General features: G+C 45.5%; 2 protein-coding genes across 6 annotated transcripts in view; one reads left to right on the top strand and one right to left on the bottom strand.

Annotated features, from left to right (window-relative positions):
• GRHL2 (grainyhead like transcription factor 2) overlaps positions 1 to 19594 on the top strand; it is a 77729-nt gene extending 58135 nt beyond the window's left edge. For all 4 annotated transcript variants that reach the window (XM_083822611.1, XM_083822609.1, XM_083822610.1 and 1 more), the window contains exons 15-16: positions 2621 to 2685; positions 3456 to 19594. In XM_083822611.1, the coding sequence (XP_083678737.1) occupies positions 2621 to 2685; positions 3456 to 3570 (180 nt within the window). In that variant the 3' untranslated portion in view covers positions 3571 to 19594. The remainder of the gene's footprint in view (positions 1 to 2620; positions 2686 to 3455) is intronic.
• NCALD (neurocalcin delta) overlaps positions 11473 to 21042 on the bottom strand; it is a 54157-nt gene continuing 44587 nt past the window's right edge. Inside the window, exons 4-5 of one of the 2 annotated variants that reach the window (XR_014579030.1) lie at positions 19894 to 20780; positions 11473 to 12571 (exon numbers count right to left, since the gene is read on the bottom strand). Coding sequence is in view for 1 of the 2 variants with exons in the window: in XM_083822626.1 (XP_083678752.1) it covers positions 20683 to 20780 (98 nt within the window). In the remaining variant the exon portion in view is untranslated. Of the gene's footprint in view, positions 20781 to 21042 lie in introns of both variants that reach the window. The other variant, XM_083822626.1, reaches the window with a different exon arrangement.

The following is a 21042-nucleotide window of genomic DNA, read 5'->3' as shown; positions in this document are numbered from 1 at the left end:
AAATGTGCTTATTCAGTCAGCTGGAAGTCTTTCCCAAACCTCACTAATCCCTACATGTTATATAAACCCCACACCTGTTATAGGCAGTGTGACAAGCAGGACTTTCTCAGCTCTACCTCCCATAGCTTGTGTAGGAAGTGGTGTCCCAGAGTCCCAAACCACTTTGAGCAACATTTGCTATGTGTGAGTGTTAGGTATCCCAAATATCTTAGGAAAGTTTTATGCTGGAATGTGCAGAACGCTGTATATTAGCTGCTGTTAAACCTCCTTGGCACAGGACTGTTTCTCCGTGCTTGTTTATTTGTGGAGAGTCAGCGAAAAGTGTCTTCAGCCCTCATCTTTACAGGATCACTAGGCTTCAGAGGTAACACCCCAGAGAAGGAGCTGCAGCATTTCCTCATGTTCACACAGTAGTTGTGATGTTTTCAGCACTTTCAGGTTGCAGTTTTCCTGATACTGTTACAAAGGATTTTCTTCAACAGCATGAAGGAGCCATTTTTATTACTGCTTTACATGAAAGCTTAAAATTAGGTGTACAACAAAGCCACAGATACAAAAATCCAGTACCAGTTTGCATACCTGATATCGTTCTACTCGGACTTTGGTAAGCAAAGCTAGAAGGTAAGAAAGAAAAGGAAAACATGGCAGTTTCTGCCGAAACCTCTCTAAGACGGAAAAGATTTGCTGAGTACTCTAGCACCTGCCTGCCCCAGAGGAGTCACTGGCCTCAGGTCGGGCAGCTGCCCTTCGTGGGCAGCACAGGATGAGGCACTGGAGGAAAGGAGACTTGGGGACGTGGTAGCATCTGGGAGAGAAGTGCAGGCTGAGGGGCAAGGTGTGGGTACCTACACGGTGCTTCTGGCCAGAGGTAGGTGGTTTCTTCTAATGGGGATCCTTCCCATAGATCCACCCTCGGATTTAGGTGCATAGACTGCGGTAGTTGTTCGTGAAGGCTGGGGGGCAGCTGGTCCCATCTGTGCTAAAGAATAGCTGGAATAATTTAGGGTGTCCTACACAATGACAAGGCAAATCCTGGGGTCCAGTCACCCTTCTTCTGCCTTGTTTGGAGCAAAACCTTGAACTCTGGAGTATGTCATTGGAACTTCCTTGGAGGATGCACTTCCACCCTGTGCACAGAGCTCCTTAGCTCTCTGGATGGAAGCCATGTTTGAGGTTCAACCTGTGGCTATTTGAATCTGTCCTTGGTGCTGAGTTTTATCCATCACTTGCTTTTCGTTTTCTGTTTCATCATGACTGCTTTAATTTACTTTTCTAAAATATGACTTTTTCTCAACAGAAGTCTGAGCACTTTGAGCACAAACACAAAGAAAGGATTTTACAGTGATGATGTTTGGCAGTCTTTAAGGATTTTTAATTGTGTATTTCACTTCTCTAATGCAGAAGATAAGAGTCAGCTATTTAGCTGCAACCTCATTTCACTTGGGAAGAGCAGGAAGTTTACTTTGTTTAGCAGTAGATTACCACAGCACATTAATCACTGACAAAAAGAAATAATCTTTTTTTCCATAATTATTTTGCCTCTTGAGAAAATCCTCTTCTAAAGTATGAGTGGTGAGACCCGTTCCTTAAAAGAAGAGTCATAATTTGGAAAAGAAACTTGTCTCAGACTGAGGGCTTAGGGACATGAGCTCCATGAGCACACCACGGGTTTGTTGCAGAACGGACATCCAAATAAGTCAATACCAAATACCAAAGAAGTCAATACCAAAGCATTCCAGTGAAGTGCTTGTTGGTGCTGGTAGTTTGTCAGATAAGTTCTCCCTTCAAAAGTTTTCCTCTATTTTCTGCTTTATCATTTGAGTGGATGTCAAGGGATTGATTTTAGAAGTCCTTTACCCTGTTAACAGACTTGTCTGAGGCATCTCGTCTCCTTATCTATATATTCAGACGTGAGCCAAGTATTGTCTTCATTTTACTACCCCGGTGACTAAGCTGATCTCCCCATGAATACAGAAGCTTCCTAATCCTGTGTGTAGCATGCCTGTAGCCCTCTCATAGGAAAAGGTAACTTGAAGATACTTTTCAGACAAAAGAAGTACCATGAAGGGTCCTGTTAGTTTAGCAGATGAAGGATCTTGTTAGCTTAACAGATATTGAAATGCCATTGAGAAATAGAATTGTGCAGTTTTTCTGTTGAACCGTCAGTCCATCAGGTCCTGTTGTGTTGGTACTCATCTGTCTTCTACCTGGGGTAAGGATCCTTTGCTTTCATGAGTCTAAAAAATCAGAACAAGAAGAGGCAGAAAGGATGCTGATCAGATTGAAATTCCTGGGTAGAATCCAAACCTGGGAAGAGTGTTGACTCCTCAAGTGGAGCAGTAGGAGATGCTGAAGCAGTTTTGATGACTCACACCTATGGAAATTACAGTCTCCAAGTTTCTGGATGGAAAGGTAGTATTTTTTTAATCAAGATTTTTAGGATTATTCCTCCCCAAATCATCCTTAAATGAAGCTATAGTGTGGTTGTGAGAGACCTTTCTGTATAGCTATCCTGTTGAAGTTTGCAGAGATAGTGTTTTAATGCCTTATGTAAAGAGAGAGGTGATGACATCCTATTCCTCATTAGTCTGTAATGATATTTCTTTTGTTCTGATTTCAGATCTCTGAGAAATACGGGCTGCCAGTTGAAAAGATTGCAAAACTTTATAAGAAGAGCAAAAAGGGGTAAGTAAACTAACACTAACTAGGAACTATGGCAGGATTCTTTAGAAGTATTCAGGGATCCCAGCCATGCTTGGGGTGTCATTATGCTGGACAGTATAAACACTTTTAGGACACATGCCTACAACCCTAAAATCTTACTGTTTATGGGGACAGCAAGGGGTGTCAGAGGAGGAAACATCCAGCCTGTGTCTGACCAGAATTCATAGGCTTACCGTGAAGGAGCAGAATTTATGTTTGGAAAATGTAGTTGAATACATGTTGGATCTGTTTTGTAGGCAATACACTTAATAACATCGTGGGGAGTAGTGTGGGAAAGGCACAACCTTTGCTGTGAATGCAGCGTGGAGTTTCTTTGCAGCACTGGGACGAAGTGAGGCACTGCCCCAGTCTGACAGGCAGGCAAGCACAAGGGAGAGCTGCGCTTGCTGCAGGGGTTTCAGATGAGTAAATTTAGTCATGAGCATCACAGCTGTGGTTTTAGAATAGCTAGGCTGCTGCTCCTTATCATAAATCTGAATCTCTCCATTTTAACTTTCTTACATCTACCTTGTAACTACTTCCACAAGTGGCAGCCTCTAATCGAAAGGCTATAAGGGGCTGTGGGGCGGGTCTCAGAGCTGATTCTCACTCTTGTCCCTGTACTGGCATGTTCTGGAGGCTCTTCCTGCATCACTGTGAGGTTAGCGAAGCACGTGCATGGGGTGGAGGGCATGGCTTTCCCTTTTGCTCTTCTGGTATGTAAAAGTACTGATTTTTGCCTTTGCCACCAGTATCCTGGTAAACATGGATGACAACATTATCGAGCACTACTCCAATGAGGACACGTTCATCCTGCACATGGAGAGCATGGTTGAAGGCTTCAAGATCACGCTGACTGAGATCTAGCCTCAGGCAGAGCCCTTTTGTAAGGAACCACAGCATTTCATTCTCCTTGGAAAGCAGAAGATTCCCCAGGAACTTGACAGACATTGATCAGAGAAACTGTTACAAGACTGGTTTGCAAACATTGTCCATTCTGCACACCCACTGCATATAGACTTGGGTTTGTCAAGCACAAGGCCACTCGTTAACCTGGTCCCTTATTTATTGTTCCCCATTCTCCAGTGCACAAGCAGTTACCAGCCCCCAGATTTGTAACCAGGTGATCCACTGCAAATGTGAAATGCAGCATTTTAATCCACGCTTTAATGTGGATAAACTCATTCTAAAACGCGTTAAGGAACCATGCTGGTCCAGTTTCAGAAAACTGGGATAAATCACTTTAACAGAGTTCACTCCACCATTGCTAAAAAAAAAAGGTTAAGTGCTAAAGATGGGGAAAGTGGCTGACAAGAGTTCACTTGCTCAGACTGATCCATATCTCTCTCTAGTGTATAGTCTTGCCAAATACCTCTGGTAGTTCTCAGCACGTAGCAATGAGGACTTGTAAGTAAGGCATTCAGCTACAAATGTCACTTGTAAGTAAATGGTAAAGAAACCATTTTAACCTTGTATATAATGTTTATAATATGCAATAATATATTTTAACTACCGTATGTGGGCATGTTTACTGCCACTATGTTTTTGTATGTATCGGGTTTAGGGTTTAACAGAATCTTTCCTAGAAGATTAGATGTCTGCGATCTGTTAAGGAGTGTGTGCTGAGAAGTTGATGACTGTGTCTGCATTCAAGCACTCCACCCCTGCCCACCCAGTTTTATACTGAAATATTGGAGCAAACGGCGCTGCAGTGTTTGGAGTGCTCTGTCACGGTGGGGCCCAATTTAGGTGCCCAGGTTGTAGGTAACTGAGGGCCCCATCCAGCTGCCACAAAATCCTAAAGGTACCCATGTGTCTGCTGCCTGGCGTGCCTAGAGGTACAGAAGGGACTTCTGCTTGTTCTGCTGGTGAAGTGGGGGCTCTCAAAATGGGCCCATCTCAAACCTGTGGAGGGAAAGGTGCTTTCCCCGACAGCCTGCTCCTTAAAGCATTCCTCTAGACTGTAAGAAACAGGACTTCAAAATCTTCTTAAAGGAACTTGCTCTTGTATCTCCATTGAATAATTCTGTTTTGATTCCTAGGACAGCTGGATGAGGTAGAAACCTGGGCTTTTTATGGAAACTGGAACAATTTTGCCGGTGGAGACCGAGAGTGGCCCACAGCTGAGGTGTGGAGATAGATCTCTCTCATAAAGGCTGGATCTGAGCCCAGGCTGAGCTACAGGGTCATGCCATCAAATTCCGCCTCTGCCTCAGGAATTGTGTGAGAGAGAAAGGCTGCAGGCTGATCATATCAGAAAAGGGATCCAAGGCCTGAATGTCCCCAGCGCATCCAAACCTGGCACCTGTCTCTCTCCTTTCCAGCTCCTTTGACTGTCTCAGAGAGCTCCTCACACAGCATACAGTCCTGGGGGTTTCAGTTGCAAGCATTTCATTCCCCATGCACTGTACAAGGATCCCATGAGACCGACAGAAATGTGGGGCCTTGCCTATATGTAGTCTTTGTTTCCTTACTTTTTTCCTTCTAAAATCTGTTTTTCATTTAGTCGCAGTTTTTTTTTTTTTCATTAGCTGGTTAATGATGTAAAGAAACACTGCCTAGTTTAGCAGAGCTCATTCTCTGGTGGTTTGAGTTGTGTGGAGCTATTACATCCAAGCAGAGGAGCTGGAATAGCTGACCAGTCTCTTTTGGTCACATTTTTGCATGAATTGTCCTGCAAGCTCTAGCACAGTTTCTTAACTTCATTAGCAATAGCATCCCATTAAATTCCGTTCTTCAAATGGAAATGTCTGGTACCCGTAAAAGGTTCTGTGGGACCAGAACCTGTGGAAGCTCCAGGCTGTTAGTGTCAGAGTTAGCATAACCAGAATCCAGGTACGTCTGCAAAGCAAAGCCTGTTCTCTCTGTCTTCCTCTTGCCTTCTCTGTTCATTTGGTTTGTGCTTTTCTTTCTTATTGTGCCAAGCTGTGTAGTAATTCCATTGTCTTTTTACGAGTACATACTCCAGCAAAGATGCTCTTGCTACCTTGCTTAAGAGCAGACATCCTGGGAATACAAGGGATTTTAGGGAGATTTGGTTTGTTTCTTCTTGCCTCAGGCTCAGATAAAAACTCTGTGCTGACTTAGCCCAGATAGCTTTTTTTTCCCAAAGAAAATTAGGACAGTTTTAGCAGGTGGCATTGTGAACTGGGGCCGGCACACAGGGCTTATGAGCAGTGCTGTTGGTTCTTGTATTGCTCTGTTACCTGGTGGTGTTGGGATCCTAAGGAGTTTAACTCGGATCTCTCAGCTGGTCATGATGTCCCAGCAGAAGCTGCAAGCTAAACAGAGGAGTAAATGTCTGTAGGATTTGAGCCCTGGCTCTGCCCCTAACGAAGCTGCCATCCAAAAAGTCTCACTTACAGGCATGCCTGTGGCACCTGGGACTGGGCTGGGTTGTGGTGTGCTGCGTTACGAGAGTTTGGGGTTCACAGAGCAGGGCAGGGCTGTCCTGGCAGCACCAGCACTCAGGTTAATATTTCATTCTTGTCTTACACAGAGGTGGATCTTTCTTCTTTTGTAAGCTGAGCTAGGACCCGCCGGTTGCTGCAGCATCTTGCACTGAAGAACAGTAAAGGATCAGCAAGAGCTGCAACGCTCCAGGAAATACTGGGGCTTAAGGAGCTGAGCTGCCTTTCCAATGCCATTTTAGGAGCTTTAGGTCAGGCACTGTCCAGGGAAGGAAAGTTGTTTCCAAGATTAACTGAAAGCTTTTCTAAATATATCTGTAAGTGTACAAATTGCTGGTCAGTAGCAAGAGAGCTGATCCTCCTGCCTTTATTTTCATCTTGCAGTCTCACTCAAGGTAGCAGGGCTGAGGAAGAAGAGTAAGACTTACCCTGATAGAGTATTTTAAAACAACTACTAGATGCATCACGAGCACCAAAGACATTACAAAGAGCACGTCACCCGGCACCCGCTCGCTTGTAGCTACAGCATCAGCTGCTGGAGGAGCACTGAACCCTGGGTGCTGGTCACAGCAAGCTGCAAGCTCTTGGGGTTCACCACCTCTGAGGGCTGGTTGGTCAAAGTCAGGATGTCGAGGCGATGGGGAAGGGCAGTATTAGTAATGCAAACTTCTGAAGCAGGGGCCTGCTTTATGCCCTGCTTGATTCAAAGGTCATGAGGAGTACAAAGTTCTTACATATATATTGTTTAAATGTACGTGTTGCTTTTGTTTCATGAAAAAGATTGATTAGCACTGTATCTTCTAAATATTATGAGTTAAATGGAAGTAAGATTTGGCTATTGTTCAGCAGGGGACAGAAGTATCTGTGTCCTCCTTTTGTCTCTTTGTGGCTCTGCGATGGTTGTTTTTTTTTTTTTTCAAAGGAACAAAACTCTCATTTCCTTTCCTTCTTCAAGACAGCAGTCTTGAACCTTAGTTAGTGTAACCTCAAGGGTGGCTTGCTGCTCAGCTCTTTGTCCATATGAAGAGTGAGAGCCACACCATGTCTGCACGTGTTAGTTTTGAAAGACGCTGACAGAGAGATGCAAAAGGCAGAGCAGTCTTCTAAGGTTTAATTTCTGTTCCTGCCACAGATTTGGCACTATGACTGTCCATTTGATGGTTTATTATGCAAACCCAAACCTCAACCTTTAGTTGCCTTCTGCACAGTCAGGTGCTTATATATCCAAAATAAAGTGCATCCTTTCAGTGAAGCTTTGTTGGTGTATGGTGATACCCTCATCAAGATATTTTGGAGGATTTTACCAAATGCTAACTACAAAGAAAATAGCTTTTTTCTTTTCTTTTCTTTTTTCTTTTCTTTTCTTTTCTTTTCTTTTCTTTTCTTTTCTTTTCTTTTCTTTTCTTTTCTTTTCTTTTCTTTTCTTTTCTTTTCTTTTCTTTTCTTTTCTTTTCTTTTCTTTTCTTTTCTTTTCTTTTCTTTTCTTTCTTTTCTTCTCTTCTCTTCTCTTCTCTTCTCTTCTCTTCTCTTCTCTTCTCTTCTCTTCTCTTCTCTTCTCTTCTCTTCTCTTCTCTTCTCTTCTCTTCTCTTCTCTTCTCTTCTCTTCTCTTCTCTTCTCTTCTCTTCTCTTCTCTTCTCTTTTCTTTTCTTTTCTTTTCTTTTCTTTTCTTTTCTTTTCTTTTCTTTTCTTTTCTTTTCTTTTCTTTTCTTTTCTTTTCTTTTCCCTGTGTGTCTTCTCTCATGAAGTCTTTGGTCAATGGAATTGAGAGATCAAGTATCTTTCTTGTATATTTTCCTCTTTCAGTCTACGGATGGTTTAAATGTAAATTAATTCAACAATTAGTAAAAACTAAACTCTCCAGCTGTCAGAGTTGCTGTATATTGATCGATGTGGAACTGGAAAGGAGTATTTTATGGCTTTTAAATGTAAAGCTTACAAAATGTTTATATGCTCTTCCATTTCCTATGAATTGAGACAAGATACAAACAAGAGTGTTTGTGCCAAAGGTTGTGACAAGCCCTCTCTGGCAAAAAAAAAAGAAACTTTATGTATAAATAGTGTGCTTTTATATTAAGAAAATAGCTCATGTAACTTAATAGTGTTGCAACTGGGAGAGGGGTTTGATAAACTGTAAATACAGTTATTTTATTTTTTGTACATTTTTAAGAAGGACAAAAATAAATATTCCTATGTATGAGATAATATTTCTGTTGCTCTGGTGTGTGTTGCTGCAAAATGGGGATTGAGTTCCTTTTTCTGAGCCCAGAAAACTTTCCAAAAAGAAGAAAATGGAAATTCATGCTACCAAGAAAACAAAGACAGTAACTGAACAAAAATAATCACCAAAACTTTTTTTTTTTTTTGTAAATGTATATGAAGATATATATTTACATTTACAGCTTTTACATTTTAGGTAGTGCCTACTGGTGACAAAAGTGGCCTCTGTATGTGGTGTAAGAGCAGTGGTGTGGCAGTGGTCCAGAGGCTCTCAGGACCCAGAAGTGAGCAGTGTCTGGCAAAGGCAGAAATTCGGGCTGATTTTAGTCCCAGCAGAGTATGGAACAGATAGGTTAAAGTTGGTTTTCCATCAGCAATAATGATGTGAGTTTATTAATCATCCTGTCTCTCTCTCCCTTTCGTTACCCCAGATTGTCAATCCATAACAAAAAAGACTTGGCTGAGGTATCCTAACATAGGAAATACAATTCAGTGGCTGTCTGTGATGAATAGGAGGGGGGAAGAAAATTAATCTGTTTTACACTTACTAACATTTCAGTCTCCCATTCCCTAAGCTCACACGTTTCTTTCTCCCTCACCACTTTTCCACCAAATGTTTAATTATCATTGTGAAGCAGTCCAGCCTTAGAGGGAAGAACTGGAAGAATGTTTGGGCAGGAAGATTGTCATGTTTATCTGAGTTATTCAAATGCAAAAACTCTCAAGTGGAGGAGGAAACGAAGGCTGATCTCACATGTTACTCAGCAAGTGGGTGAGAGAGAGAGCGGATCTCTCTCTTGTCTTGATCCACCAGATCTGTCTCTTCAGTCACAGTAACTGGGAGAAGAGCTGAAGTGAGAGGGTTTAGGGTAGGTCCTTCCTCCCTGGAAGGCTACAGCAAGTCTAGAAAAAGCAGAGGCTGGGCTTGAGCATGCCTGGTGCCCTCAGGGCACCTCTCCTTTACAGGCTTCTCCATGTCTGCAGTGGTTTTGAGCACCCATAGTTGGCATCAAGGTGCAACCAGAAGATACAGGCGCCTGCTTCCTTTAATGGCCGGTCTTTGTGGCCTGTATTCGTGCCACCAAGTTGAAGAAACCTTCATCACAAGCTCCGTCCTGCTTAGAAAACTGGACTCTTACACTCAGGGGAGGGGAACAGAGGACAATTAACTGGAGGCAAAGGAGAACTGCTGCCTTTCTCCTGTTGGAGCACGTCGGCAGGCCAGGCCTCAGCCTGCACATCTCTGACGCTGTCATCACCTCAGTAAACAGTGTGAAGCTGGGGCCCAAGCCTGGGTGGGCCTGGCCTGGTGGGGCTCTTTTCCATTGTCAGGCGGCTGGGGAGCACTTCCCCAAGTGTCCTGATCTCCTAACGCATTGCGGTGTCCTGGGAACCCAACGGAAACACAAGCTCAAGGGCACCATGGATGAGATCCTCGCCTCCCCACCTGCTCCCACCAGGCCCTATAAGCCCCAAGCTCTGAAGCGTGCCAGGCGGTGCCTCTTGCAGTAAAACACTTTGGCCATTTTGTTCCCCACTGTTTGATTTTGTCTTTTGACAAACAAGAGCCCAGGAGGTGAGAACACATGAGCAGGGAACGCAGTGATGGGGCTGCCCTTTGTGCTGTGGGGTGGGGAGGTTCAGAGCCGATACCCTCCTGCCGAGGGCAAGTCTCGTGTGGGATGAGCTGCTGTGTGAAAGCCAACCCCTGACATCTCCTCTCTTCCCTGAGGCAGAGAAAATGTCCAGGCAATGACAGAAGAAGTAAATTCACCTGAAATGGCTTGGCCGGTGGGGAGCTGGCACCAAGAGCCAAGGTCTCCCACCCATCCCCAACCCACCAGAGCAAAACGTCCACCTGTATCCAGCTCAAAGAGCCTTTCCACAGCCACCACAAATTTAAAATAAGAGCTTTCCCTGGCTGCTTGGTGGTTTCCGAGCATTTTGAAAAGCATTTGTCATCTGTTTGTTCATCTGTTTGTTGTTGCAGGGCAGTGAGGAACTCGTCGCTCCACAGCTTGGAGAGCCTGCCTGACTAAACAGGAGCAAAAGAGTTTTTTTTTTTTTTCCAGACGCACCAGGAAGCGCAGAAACCCATCCCCTCCCATGGCTGCTCCGGTCCCCAGCACAGCCCCTGCTCCCCACCAGCCCCCTGCAGTCAGTACTTGAGCTCCATCAGAAATGAAAATGTGTACAGGACCGTATTTTTTTAGATATGACACACACCGCGTGGGGCTTTTCAGAGTAATCACGTTTCCTGGGTGCTGTCTGCGATAGACATTTAATGATGGTTTATCGGAAGTCATTTTACTGAGTGGCTCTTGGAAAGCGAATGCTTTAGAAGCCGAGTGCTTAGAAGTGCTCTGCCTGCGGAGGCAGTGGAGAAGCAAGACGTGTTTTTAAGTGGATGGGAGCTGCTGCACCTTCAGCCTTTCCAAAGGCCAGCACATTTCTGCTGTGGCTGAATGAGGGTCAGCAGTTTGGCTCACCAGATCTTTAGGAAAAGCTGACCCTCGCCTAGGAGAGGGCAACCAAACACCCCTCCCGGAGGTTTTGACTGAATCTTTGGGGGACTCAACAGGCATAGCAGGGTTTTTCAGCACATTCCCAAGTTGTCAGCTCTCTCTGAGTTCTCAGCTTCCTAGACAGGGCCAGATTCAGGGCTCATAAGTGGGTAAGCCACAGGGTCTCGGGGCCCTGGTCTTTCCTCCCTGAGATGTTGAGACGGGCAGTCCCGGGATGCAACATGTGCCACAAATAGGCTGGGTTTTATGGCTCTCAGGAGGAATCAGGCTCTGGTCTCAGTTACCTTCCAACGGGATTTAAACTACTTTTAGCATCCTGGTGCTAATCCCATCTCCAAATTTAACCCAGGTAAAAATTTGAAGAGCTTAAAGGAGATGCCCGGGGCTGCAATAGGAGCAGGAGACAGCCCCCTCCGGAGCCTGCGGTCCTGCCTGCTGCAACGTGCCAACGCAGCGCCCATGCACGGCTTAAATCCTTGCTAAGCCCTCGAAATTGGCTTAGCTGGGCACAGCCCGGTGGCTGTCCCCTTACCCCCGGCCGTGAGCGGGCTGGGGGCTGCGGCTGCGGGCTGCAGAAAGCTCGGGGTGTGAGGAGTAACAGCACGTGCTACGGAACTGGCTGCAGCAGGATATTTATTAGTAGGAAAGAACATTTAGGGGACTTCAGTAGGGGAATTCGTGTGAACCTTCGGTATCCACCATACATTGGTTTTCATCAAGATTGTTCAAGGTTACATATTTATATAAGAAAACAAAATAATTCATATTTAGGTGCAATCAGTAATTCCAGTATGAAAAAGCACCATGTCACAAAACAGTTTACAATACAAAATTCTTCAAAATCTAACATTTAAAAACAATATTTGTTCAACAGTAATAACAATACAGTAAAAAAATTCTTATTTCCCTTCAAACAATACTGCTTATATATTTTGGCACTGAAAAAGAAACTATCACAAATGCGCCTTTTTAACCACACAATGCTGTTTTGTGAGTGTCTATATAACAAGGAAAAACATGCTTTTGAAGTCAGTCATTTTGTCAGGTGCAGGCTGAACTGCATTCTCCTTTAAAAAGAAAAAAAAAAATATTTATATGAAAAAAAAAATTGGTAAGCTGCAGCATGTCTTGCGTTTTGGCCCAGGATGGGAGAAGCATCTCTCTCAGAGTCAGTCCGCTGAGGCAGCCCTGCCTGAAAGGCTGGGTGAAAGCTCCTCTGCCTCCACCACGCCTGACCAGAAATGAAGATCTGAGCCCCCCAGATGGTCCCATCCCTTAGGGACTGACCCCAAATTCTTACTACATTAAACACCCCAATAGGATTCTGACCCTATACTTGCAGCCCAGGCTAATATTTCCTTCTTGGCTAATGTGTCATTATGTTTCAATTTTAGTTAAATATTTTTCAAGTCACTTGTGCAAAGTGTCTTAAAACATGGACCCAGTACATTTGTCACAGGGTCTCACGTCGGCCCGGCGGCAGCCCATGGTGGCGGGGCTGGCCAAAGCGTGTGATCTGGATGCTAGAGTCTGAGAGAGAGAGCACGACAGAAGAACAGACTTTTGGGGGAAGAATTAGTTTCCGCTCAGAACTGACCCCTATTGAAATGAGAAGGCGGGCACTACACTCCATGTCAAACAACGGCGCCTGTGTGCAGCTACGACGGCCCTTGGAAAGGCTGATCCTAGTGAACATGCAGTCCTCGGTGCAAGCTCTAAAAGCCGAACAAGAACAAAAAAAAAAATTCGTTTTAAATAGTTTTTACATCTTACATCAAAGATGCCACTACGAAAACACAATAGTATCACACATTAATTAGTACAGTCTTAAAAATGCAAACCGACGCTGGTAAGACTTCCATACATTCTGCATATCATATGTACAGAAGAGAAGAGCTTCTCGAGAGGAGAGGACGGTCAGAGAGAGATAACCATTTTTTTTTCTTTTTTTTTTTTTTTTTCTGAGTTGCATAATACAAATACATTATCAGCATAAGAAAACTTGACTCCAACACTAAGAATTCGAGGAAGGTCCTAGCTGGGAGTTAATAGCAGGGGAACGGTGCGCGTGCTGAGGGGCACAAAACACATACACAGCCCTCCGCCAGGCTCTGTCCCCTCTCGTGACTCGGTCGTCCGCTCTCCTTGTGCAGGGTGGGTTTCGCACGTCACTGCGGGTACGTGTTCCTACAGCATGCAACAGCACAGAGACAGATCCTGAGAGCTGCCCGCAGCCTTTCTGAAGGCAAAGCCCCTCCGGATGTCCTCTCGGGCGGGTTCTGCCTGGTGAGAACTGGCCAGAGACTCAGAATATCACCATAGGAGATCACAACAGAAGTGGGGAGAAAAATTAACACATCACAATAGCTATAGGCATCCACACGAAAGGACACTAACAATTCGAGACAGCCATAAGAAAACTATGCAGACCAAATTCTTATAATTCGTAGTTGTCCCTCTCCTTTCTGAGTTGCAAAAGTCTTTCTTAGGATATGTAGGTTTGCTTACAAAGCATTCGTCTAGAGAGGTATCTCATTTTGCCAAGACACAGAATATGCTGAACTCCATGCTGCTGCATTTAGTCTGCCCATGGTAGCTTATTTAAAATTAGATTTGGTTCCTCTACTTTACGCTGCGACGTAGAGACAGCCTGGGGAGCAATGATGAGAAAGCTGTCTGTGGAATGGTCATGGACTTCAAAGGGAATGGACGCCTGGATCCGTTCAGCTTTTGGCCATGGGCTATTTCAATTTGTTAGCCTCCACAGCATCAGAAGTTTTTGCCCAAATTCACACAAACAAATCTATAACTACATAGTTTTGCATGTATTATGTCGCCTACTGGGCAATATTTATAAATCAGAGATATGAAGTGCTTCTGTCAGAAGATGCTCCTATAGTTCACCTTGGGTTCAAGAGCAAAATAGCACTGAATGTGCAAATATAAACTACAGGACTGCGTGGATGGAATGGAAGTGAGCAAGTGGAAGAAGTAAGGATATCGAAATGCAACTCTGTCTCCTTGCAGGAAATATGCAGACAGAAATAATCCCTAACCTGCTTAAGCACTTCATTTTTTCTAGGCACAGCGAGCCCACCTCACTCGTAATTGTTCTGGCAGATCTGCTCTTGGGTTCATTGAGACTTTTCCTAGCATATGAGCTACACGACGTGCAGGACTGAATCTGAGAGGATCTAAAACAAATAAATCAAGAACACAACTAAACCATGGATGAGGAAATCAAACAGAAAATGCCAAAGAAACATGATCCTATAGGACATTCAAATGGCTAACACAGCACAACATCTTTAGTAAGCTTCCTCAGGTCCTTATCAAATTGAAACTCTGTTTTTTTTGGTTGTTGTGGTGGTTTTGTTTTCTTTTGTTTTCTTTCAGATACTAATAAAAAACTATTTGGTTGCCCTGGAAATGGGAATAAGCTAATGACAGGAAATGAAAAGGTGCTGGTGGCAAGGAGCTCTGAGTTCTCTCCAATGCAGGATCCATTAATCTCCCCTCCGAGTGCAGCCAATTAACAGCACAACCTGTGATTAGAATTTAAGAGGATTTTCTCAGGTGGGTTTACTAATCACCACCACCCTGTTCAGGGGAGGGAACGTGAGGCCAGCCCTGAATACTGCTGAAACCCCTGGCCCCCGGGGAGGAGAGAACCAGAGGTCGCACCCTTGACACGTGCCTTTGACGGGCGGCAGGAAGAGTTTCTGCCCGACATCACTCCATTTTGCCAAAATTATCTCTTGGACCACAGCACCAGGATGCTCCAGGCAGCATCACGCTGAATAGGAAGACACTGTTCCTGCCTGGAAGAAATCAGGTCTCCATGGGATAAGCCGCAGGAGCGGAGAGCAGTCACCGGCCGGGTTCAGTCTGCAGTGCATCAACAAACACATGCGTGATAATGAAAACCACATTGTTCCAGGGGTTCGGCATGTTCCCGAAATGCTTAATACTGCCACTGCTTAATAACAGTAAATAAATAGTGGGGCTGGCAAGGTACATGCAGGAGGGCCAAGGGCTGAGAACCAAATCAGAAGCTGTTCCACCTACGTGCGTCCAGCCTGGCTCCTCCAGATGTCACAGGCCTGTGTTTTTTATTTGTTCACAGGGAGAGGGTAGGGATGAGAGGGGAGCAAAGCCTTGGAGAGCCCAGCACCCTGAGCCCTGGGAAGGTGAGAACATCTTTGGTATCAGGTCAGGGCAAGAGGGGAAGATCTAAGACATCTCTCAGCTGTGGAGCAAGCGAACAGAGCAGAGAGGATGGCCACCGTGTGCTTCAGATGACCATCTTTGAACCCCAAGTCCCCAGCTTTAGCAGGTAGTGACCCAGGGCAACACAGCCCCAGAGGTCCCACAGGCTGGAAGGATGAAATGGAGCTGCTCTGTAATTGCTAGCGGGGAGCTTTGCCGCGGGGATTCAGACCCTGATCTGAAGGCAGCAATGTGTCTCACTGTTTTTCATTCCTCTTGTCCTTTCACTCCGTTCGCCACAACCCAAGCTCTTTTTTGGCTTGCTTGTTGTGCATTAGCCAGCATTTTACAGGTGATATCTTAATCCCAGCTATACTTAATAAAATAAGATGACCTGTGGGAGCAATGAGGAAACCAAGTCTGTGCATTCCCAGAAACCTCTCACATCTGGCCTTTCTGGCTGTTTCTGGTTAAGATATGGAGAGTATATCTGAAAACCTTTTTCTCTCATCCTGCGAAAATCCCCATCCCTGAAACAATGATCAGCTCACACGGACATTTGAAACCAACAGCAGCAAAAGCCAGACTGGAACAAGGGATGCTGCTGAGACACTCAGAGCAGCCAGAGATGGTTTCTGCAAGAGACAAGGATGTTCACGTCCAACCAATTGCTCTACAATGCCGAAAGGGTCTAACAACCTCTCCGATGATGGTCCCCGTTTCTAGTGTCACTGCCTTCCCTGCTGATCTACCAACCCTGCTCCTTTTTTCCTCCTTGTGCTTAAAACAGCCGTTCTTTTCACCTTCACCAGCCTGCGAAATGGCAACTCAGCTCTGAGAGTCAAGTGGAGCCTTCGTGGCAGACCAGGAGGAAATCTCCTGCAGGCAAAGCTTGGCCCACAGCTACACTTGGAAGTCGAACCAGCAGCTCCCCAGGGGAGCATATGGCATTTCTGAGCTGGGGCATGGTGAACAGCTCTGCTGCTGCTGTGCAAGGAAGAGCAGAGCTGCTTCTGCAGCTACACGTTCACGCTAAAGGTATTTTAAAGAGCACTTTGCCAGCAGTCCTCTGCCTGGATGCGCAGAGCAGAGCTGCCCGGTTAGGAGATGCCATTTCTGTGCTAGTCTTACATCGCTCTGTGGGTCTGGCACGTCGCTGCTTCGTGTCTTATCTGCCCGGTGCACAAATCAAGAACTCTGCTAGGAGTCCTGCTCAGCTACCTGCTGCTTGCCAAGTTCCTCCATGTCTCTAAGCACGGTCGGCTCTGCCCGTGGTACCAAGGAAACCGACTTCCCCCACTTCCAAACTCCTACGTGAGATCACACCCAGCACGACAGAGCAATGAACGCATCCGAATATTTGCGCAAAGGGCAGATAAAAAGTTCTTCTCCACTGGTCTCACACCAAAGACCCCGAGACCCCCTGGCCACATGAAACCGAGGGAGCACCGTGAGACAGACAAAAGGAGGAGCTGGTGTGCTGGGTGCTCGGGACAGGTCTCGCCCAGCCCTCCTCAGCTCGTTTTGCTTTGTGTCCCTGCACCAGGCTCCAAAAGCAAACCCTTCTGGAGGATGTCTCCTCTATCCTGACCGTACGGCTATGATTCTGCATCTTCACCGGTGTTGCTAAAAAAAGACAAGACAAAGTTTTATAACAGCGGGGACAGCTGCGCTCATTGCAGTGCAGGGGGCTCCCTCCCACAGCTGTGTGTCCCCGGGGACCTGCCACTTGTCACCGTGTCCCCCTGCTCACATGTACTGAGCATCATACGGCCACGGCCGTGTTCTCATCTCAGCTTAGGCCATGGATTAGGACTCAACACCAGCTACCACAGCTCACCCAGTTTCCATGAGTCAGCCGAGCCCGGGTTTCTGCCCGGGCGGGTGCTTTCAGCCCCCAGCAGGTGCAAGGTAATGCGACTTAGTGCAGCCTGCGGTGCAAGAAAAGTAAGCTAAGCTCCATTATTGCATGTTTTCCACCAGCGGGAAGGTGCACGCTGGACATCCCTGGGGCTCAGCTCACGGGGGTGGTTATTAAACTTGGGAACCCCAGGTACTGCTGCTGCACACAGACCACTTCCAGCCACAGAATTTACACACTTCTGGCTTAGTGTTTTAAGCAGCAGTGTCCTGAAAATGCAGAGGTCATGCTTTCTAGCAGGGAACAACAAAGGACAAAATGCCACAGCAATAAGGTAAAAATCCTAAAAGCTCTTACGAGGAACAGCACAGCCCCATTATCTCAGGAACATTCACTGCTTCGAACTCACAGGGCTCCAAATAACGTCGAAACATAGATCTTTTTTCAGCCCCTCTCAAGCCGTAAGTGCTCACAACACACACGCTGCTTTTACAAGGGTTGTGCTCCTGTTTCCCTTCCCAAAGCATTGTAAAACAAAGACTGCAAAGAGCACAAGCCACAGACATCACTTGGCATCTTCTGGCCCAGAATTTCACAAGCTATGTGGATCAAGTCTGCATGCTGGATATGCTCATTAATTCATCTGGATAATACTTGAGTGAAGGTTACCTTTTCCACCAGCAAGTATTATTGGAGGATGTATCTACGAAATTGAGAGGTGACATGCAATAGCATGTACTGTCTGCCAGCCTTCCTGTACGGAAATATTTCTAACTGATCTCTTGAAAGTATCTAACTTGCTGCGTAATTTTATACCGGATAGGTCAGTCATTTTGTTTTCAAAAGGTTTATGAAGGCAGCAATGACTGCAAATGTTAATGGTAGCAAAGCAGAAAAACACAATCCAGCATTCAATGCTTCAGTGTTGCTGCTCTGAGGTCTGCAGATGCTCCCATACCCAATTCAGCTAGGGCTCACTTTCAAAGTACACGCAGAGGCAGAGAAAGAAAAGGGTAGTTAATAATTTAAAACAACACCAGTCGTCAGCGGTAGTCAGGTAAAAGAGTAACCTTGGTTCACTCTGTAAATGTTTATACAATACTTTTATCTGCAGCTATGTCCTCTGCAGCTGGAGGACGACTCTTATTCTTCCAGATCTCATGAGCTGTGGAAAGAATTACATCTCCGCTGGCCTGGGGTCACGTCGCAGGTTGTGTTTTCAAACACATGTTGGACAGCATTAACACGTGAAACCCCGAAACTACCGAGCTAAAACAAGCTGGAGTTAGGTGCTGGGCCAGAAATGCCTTGTAAAACTAAAGAGAGGTGGAATGCAGATGCTTAAATAAAAGGCGATGCTTTAAAAGTCTCAGTCGCCCACCACTGCTTTCACAACAGCAAAAAGAAGATGGGACCACGGGAAGGTTTCACGTTCATCCCGAGTAAGTGCCAGCTTTTACAGGGCTGCTTCTGACCTGGAGGCTGCGCTGAGGTGTTTTGTGTCCCTTGGGGTTCCCCCAGCACCACTTAGCTCTGCGGTGGCAGTGGCGGGGCACGCGGAGCAGGCAGGCAGGGGACCGAGTGCTCCGTCCTGTATCTGGACGGAGGTGCGAGCATGCCAACAGCAACCCCAAGCACTGGAGGAGAAACACGGCTTTGAACTCACGCGGGGTGATGGGGACAGGGCTCTCCTACAGCAGGGCGGGTTAGGGAGAAATAGCTAAGCGACATTTCCACCGACGGGAAGAATCTGTGCAAAATTTGCCCGTGATGCTTGTAACAGCTGAGAGCACTAAGTATTGCAAGCTGTTCGTGTCTGTGCTCGGGCCTCTCCTGCTTTCTCACTTTCCCCCACACACCTCGGCTCAGGATTTTAATTAATTTCACAGGAATAAATCATCAGTTGGCTTTCTGTGATCATTTGAGACAAAAGTGTGCGCCTGAAGATTTTTATTATGTGCAATTAGCCACTCATGATCGTTTTAGTACAACTGATTAACAATGTTATTTTTAATTTATTTTTATTTTGTTTTAATAGGCTTTGCGTATCAAACCTGGCAAAGCAAATGGTAATGAGAAATTAAGTCTAGGGATTTTTTTTCTCTCTTAATTATTGTACATGCTAGCTAGTGTTCAACAAAAAATTATTCACACTCGGCTACTTTTTCATGACTTCTAATTAGTACTTAGTTAATCATCATCTGCGAAGCAGACTTATTTTACTCAGTTTATTTTAAATTAAGGCTACCGGGGATTAGCATCTACAAGGTCACTTGACAAAACGCCAGCCTCGCCTGTCAGGCAAAGGTCGTCCTGCCGAGCCCACGGGCTCCCAAGGCTGTGCGCCGCCCGCGCGGACACCTCGCCAGCGGGACCACAGAGCAGCCTTCAGCTAATGACAGATTAATGCCAATTTAGTCAACGTAATGCCTCCTGTCACCAAAGCCTTTCCGTCGCAGCAGCGCTTGTACAGTTACCAAGAAATCCCACGCCTGCACCCCAGCTTTGAATGCAGCGACTCTGGCCAAAGGATGGAGGTTTTGCAGCGGCAAATTTCAGAAGTCCTGCATCTAGGCGAAAAGATAAACATTCAACATTTCTCTCGGAGCTGATCTTTTTTTCGTTTTTTTTTTTTTTTTTTGTCGTTTTAATTTTTATATATATAAATATACCATAAAGCGTACCATTTCCTTGTTTCAGTACAGACTTTTGAGCTTTACTAAAATAAAGGAAATATAAATGCTACAATTTTATGCTTAAAACAAGTTTTGATGATGGCCTTCCCCTCGGAGCAGGCCCAGAAATTGCGTTAGCTACGTGGAGAGAGACAAAAACACCCCCAAAACTTCATACTGCACAAGAGCATTCAAAATAGCTGGTTTGCCTCAGTTTTAGCTGCTTACAGGTGTACATCATTTCCTTGGCTCAATGCCCACTCTCCTTAGTAGAAACTATTTTATTACTAACCTGAAAACTTCACATTCAACACGTATCTCCCTTAAATTCATTGTCAATACCCAGTTTTTCAATATCCACGTCTGCTTTTGCTGACCCCAAATGGCAAGAGGTATCGTCAGTTGTGGATTTTGGGATCAGGACTGCAAATTGCTGGATTTTCAGATAAAGCCATGTGAAACCAACCACTGTAAACCAAGTAAAAACGGTTGACTTTTTTTTCTTTTCTTTTCTTGAAAATGTTCACGGCATTGAAACAACGAGGCATAGGAGCAGGGGTGCGGATGGTGCAGCCCTCATCGGTTGCGGACGATCGTCATCCTGTCTCTGAGCTTCACTGGTGCCTCCTGGACAGGAGAGGAGGTCCCAGGCGGGTCCTGCCCTATCACAACCCTTTTGCTTCAATCTCTGCTACACTTTCAGGTCCTCTGGGTGAACACTCAGCTACTAAAGCAGCAACCTAAGACCTATCGGTATGTCTTGCTGCCAAGGGTTTTGTTGTTGGTTTTCTCTTTCTCAATGTGTACTTTCCAAAACAGACACGTTAAAATGAAAAAACAAAATCTTTAAAACAATGATAACACCACAATATCTGTTTAGAACAGTACTGCCCGTGCTCTGGACAAATTGTTAAGAGCAATTCAGCATTCTTATAATTAATCCACAACAAAAGAAGCTATAAGATGCCACAAAAGAAGGCATAATTGGCCATACAGAGGCAACACTACCATGAATGTTGTTTGGCAAGGGGAGAAAAAAAAAAAAAAAAAAGCAGATACATAATTCATCCAAAGACTGGGTTCAGAATTGCCCGGCACTGCTGGGATCGCACTGCAGGAGTCGGACTATTGACGGGTCGCTCTTGGCGCCTCGGATGAACTCTTCCAGAGAGAGCTTTCCTAGAAAAGAGACACGTTGGCTTAGCACGGTGGGTCTGCACGCCTGCTGAGCCTGAGGAGAAGCATGGTGGAAGGATGCTGGCAGGGGGCAAGGAAGATCCCTGGGGGTGCAATGGCAGACTGAGGGGCACTTCCTCGGGGTGCTGGTTTGGAGGAAGAATAGCTGGAGGATGGTGGCCACAGAGCAGCACTTTCTGTGGGTGCCAGCAACACCCTGCTCCTGTGGGAAGGCACGGGGTTACATCTCCCCCAGCAACACATG

This window comes from Anser anser (genome assembly GCF_964211835.1).
Source record: "Anser anser genome assembly, chromosome: 2".
Classification (NCBI taxonomy): domain Eukaryota; kingdom Metazoa; phylum Chordata; class Aves; order Anseriformes; family Anatidae; genus Anser; species Anser anser.
Note: the sequence above shows the minus strand (reverse complement) of the source record. Positions and strands in the feature narration are given on the sequence as shown.